At 67.4% G+C, this 1,103-nt stretch overlaps 1 protein-coding gene across 1 annotated transcript in view; it reads left to right on the plus strand.

The window, feature by feature from the left end:
• PSMC4 (proteasome 26S subunit, ATPase 4) overlaps positions 1 to 1,103 on the plus strand; it is a gene marked incomplete at its 3' end in the record, with an annotated part of 5,158 nt that overhangs the window by 2,290 nt on the left and 1,765 nt on the right. The window contains exon 4 of the mRNA XM_035898319.1: positions 517 to 690. Coding sequence (XP_035754212.1) covers positions 517 to 690 — 174 coding nt within the window. The remainder of the gene's footprint in view (positions 1 to 516; positions 691 to 1,103) is intronic.

Consider the following 1,103-nt stretch of genomic DNA (forward strand, 5'->3'; position numbering starts at 1 on the left):
GGTGGGGTAACGGGTGGGTGGCGTTGGGGTCCTTGGGTTGGCCTTGGGGTCCTTGGGTGGGGTTGGGGGACCTCAGGGTGGTGGTGGAGACCTCAGGATGGTGGGGTGACCCCTGGGTGGGTCCTGGAGTAGTGGTGGGGTCTTTGGGGTGCTGTGGGGGCACCCCAGGGTGCTGGTGGGGTTCTTGAGTTGCTGGTGGGGACTTTGGGGTGGCAGTGGCACCCTGGGGTGCTGGTGGGGTCCTTGGGGTGCTGGGGGAACCCTAGGGTGCTGGTGGGATGCAGGAGGTGCTGGTGGGGTCCTTGGGGTGGTGGGGTACCCCTGGCATGGTCATGGAGTTCTTGGGGTGCTTGTAGGGTGCTGGGGGCACCCCAAGGTGCTGGTGGGGACCTTGGGGTGTTGAGGGCACCCTGGGGTGCTGGTGGCCTCCTTGGGGTGCTGGTGGCCAGGAGAGGTCTGGGGGGTGCTCCTAGGGGCACCCTCACCCAGAGACAAGGTCCCAGCCCCCATGGGTGCCCCCAGCTGCCTTCATCCGGGTGGTGGGCTCGGAGTTCGTGCAGAAGTACCTGGGGGAGGGTCCCCGCATGGTGCGCGACGTCTTCCGCTTGGCCAAGGAGAACGCCCCCGCCATCATCTTCATCGACGAGATCGACGCCATCGCCACCAAGCGCTTCGACGCCCAGACAGGGGGTGAGGGGACATGGGGAACCTGGGGCGGGGGGGGAGGTGAGGGCACCTCTTGGTGGCCATTGGGGCTTGGGTGGGGGTCAGGAACCCTCTGGAGAACCCCCTGGTGGGGTTTGGGGACCCCTTGGTGGTTCTTGGGGCTTGGGTGGGGGTCAGGGAGCCCCTGGAGAACCCCTTGGTGGGGTTTGGAGACCCCTTGGTGGCCCCTGGTCCTTGGAGCTGGGGTTGGGGGGGTCAGGAACCCTCTGGAGAACCCCCTGGTGGGGTTTGGGGACCCCTTGGTGCCCCTCGGGTCTTGGGTGGGGGTCAGGACCCTTCTGGAGAACCCCTTGGTGGGGTTTGGGGACCCCTTGGTGGTTCTTGGGGCTTGGGGGGGGGGCAGGAACCCTCTGGAGAACCCCTTGGGGGGGGTTGGG

This window comes from Egretta garzetta, unplaced genomic scaffold, assembly GCF_000687185.1.
Source record: "Egretta garzetta isolate BGI_Z169 unplaced genomic scaffold, ASM68718v1 scaffold1200, whole genome shotgun sequence".
Taxonomy (NCBI): domain Eukaryota; kingdom Metazoa; phylum Chordata; class Aves; order Pelecaniformes; family Ardeidae; genus Egretta; species Egretta garzetta.